The sequence below is a fragment of the Gadus chalcogrammus genome, chromosome 16 (genome assembly GCF_026213295.1).
Source record: "Gadus chalcogrammus isolate NIFS_2021 chromosome 16, NIFS_Gcha_1.0, whole genome shotgun sequence".
NCBI lineage: Eukaryota > Metazoa > Chordata > Actinopteri > Gadiformes > Gadidae > Gadus > Gadus chalcogrammus.
This window is the reverse complement of record NC_079427.1, coordinates 8,096,611-8,098,547: the sequence shown is the minus strand read 5'-3', so window position 1 is coordinate 8,098,547 and position 1,937 is coordinate 8,096,611. Positions and strand designations below refer to the sequence as shown.

The 1,937-nt window shown below is 56.6% G+C and overlaps 1 protein-coding gene across 1 annotated transcript in view; it reads left to right on the top strand.

Moving 5' to 3' along the window:
* Nucleotides 1-1,646, top strand: part of LOC130405334 (spectrin beta chain, non-erythrocytic 1-like) — a 24,626-nt gene extending 22,980 nt beyond the window's left edge. Inside the window, exons 13-14 of the mRNA XM_056610393.1 lie at nucleotides 701-951; nucleotides 1,574-1,646. Coding sequence (XP_056466368.1) covers nucleotides 701-951; nucleotides 1,574-1,646 — 324 coding nt within the window. The remainder of the gene's footprint in view (nucleotides 1-700; nucleotides 952-1,573) is intronic.
* The last annotated feature ends 291 nt before the right edge of the window (nucleotides 1,647-1,937 follow it).

Sequence of the window (1,937 nt, the reverse complement as noted above, 5' to 3'; positions counted from 1 at the left end):
GTTTTATTAAGGGGTTCGCTGTACAGGAATACGTCGCAGAAGAACATGGCGGATGTTCTGAGTTGAGATGTTTGTCTTCAGGTAATCAGGAACTGATCACTCCAGTATGGAGGGTTCTGAAGGGGCCTTGCATAACGTTCTGTTTGAGTACCTATATGCGTGGGCCGATCTGTTAGGGGTTTGATTGTGTTGTTTGGCCTAATGTCTGCGCTTCTCATTACAGAACGAAGGACGGCAGCGAGTTTCTGTTCCATGCCAAAGATGAGGTGAGTGGGTCCTTTATTATGATATAAAGTTAATTATTTGATTGGATTAGTTCAATTATTACTTATATATGGGATATAAGGCAAAGCGACGACCACTAACTCAGTTAATTACTACCGGTGGTGGTGGTCAAACAGTTTATTGTAAATGTATGTCTTACTCTTCATTGCTTCTACCTCCCTCTCCCCTTCTGTCCCTCTCTCCCTCGTTCTCCCTCTCTCCTTCTCTCCCTCTCTCCCTTGTTCTCCCTCTCTCCTTCTCTCCCTCTCTCCCTCGTTCTCCCTCTCTCCTTCTCTCCCTCTCTCCCTCGATCTCCCTTTATCTCCCTCTCTCCTTCCCTCCTTCTCCCCCCCTCTTCGTTTTCCCTTTCCTTTACCTCCCTCTCCCCCCCGTTCTTCCATTCTCTTTTCCCTCCCCCCCCTCCCCCTGTGAGCAGGACGACCTGAAGGCGTGGGTGGGCAACATCACCGCCAGCATCACGGAGCACGACGAGATCGCCCGCTGGGGCCAGCCGCAGCCGACCACCTCCTCCACCGACGAGGGCACGCGGCCCGACGGCAGCAAGGGCGACAACCGCTCGGAGCGCGCCGACAACCGCTCGGAGAAGGGCGGCGAGAACCGCTCGGAGAAGGGCGGCGAGAACCGCTCGGAGCGGGGCGGCGAACGATCGGACCGCGGCGACCGGGAGCGCGACAGAGAGAGGGAGAGGGACAGGGAGAAGGAGAGGGAGAAGGAGAGAGAACGAGGGGAGCGGTCCGAGCGTTCGGACCGTGGCGGGGAGAAGGCCGACGGTGGGAAGCGAACGGAGAAGTCCAGTAAGAAGAAGTGAGCCGGAACGCTCAGGAACTCTCCACGCTGGGGGTGGGGGAGGAGGGGGAGGGAGACCGGGGGAGGGGGGTGGAGGGGGGGGGGGGGGGGGGGGGGGGTGGTCCGCCCGGAGGCAGTGGGAGGGTTTTTGGGGGGGGGGGGGCGGGGTTCGAAGGGGAACCCACGTGGCCCGTTGTCTAGACAACGACGGACCACCTCCCCGGCTCCCAGACCCGCCCTGGTTCTCTCTCTCTCACACACAGCCTCCCTCTCGCCCTCCTTCTCTCTATGTCTCTTGCTCTCTCTCTCGGCCGCGTGCCTCATGACGATGCAGTCCACTGCAACGGGAGTCACACAAGCTCTGAGGAGGCTTGTGTGACAGACAGGGTGGATCGGAGCAGAGGAGGGGGAGGGGCGTGTCTTCCTCACTATTTCTGTATGTGTCTCTCTCTCTCTCTCTCTCTCCCTCTCATCCCTCCCTGGTTCTCTGTGAGAAACGCAGCATGCAAGCCCCCGGAGCTGTGCCAGCGCCCCCGGTGGCCGTCTGGGGTGACAACAGCCGCTTCAAGAGTTGAGAGAGGACATTGGTTTAGTTTTCTTTGGGTTTTCTTTGAAACAGAAATGGCGAGCACAGATATCGTCATGGGAGCGAAGGCTAACATGGAATGGCTGGTAGTGCGATGTGTAGCTCCTAAATGATAGTTTCATTGTGGGTTTGTTTCCCTGAGGTGAGCCCAGTACCAGTGTATTTCTTGTCCGTCCGTCCACCTGGTATGTCTGTACGTCGAGACATCCGACGCCCATGTCTAAATAACAGTTTTACTCTTGAAAAATTGAAAACAGAATGATACAATGGCATACAAACC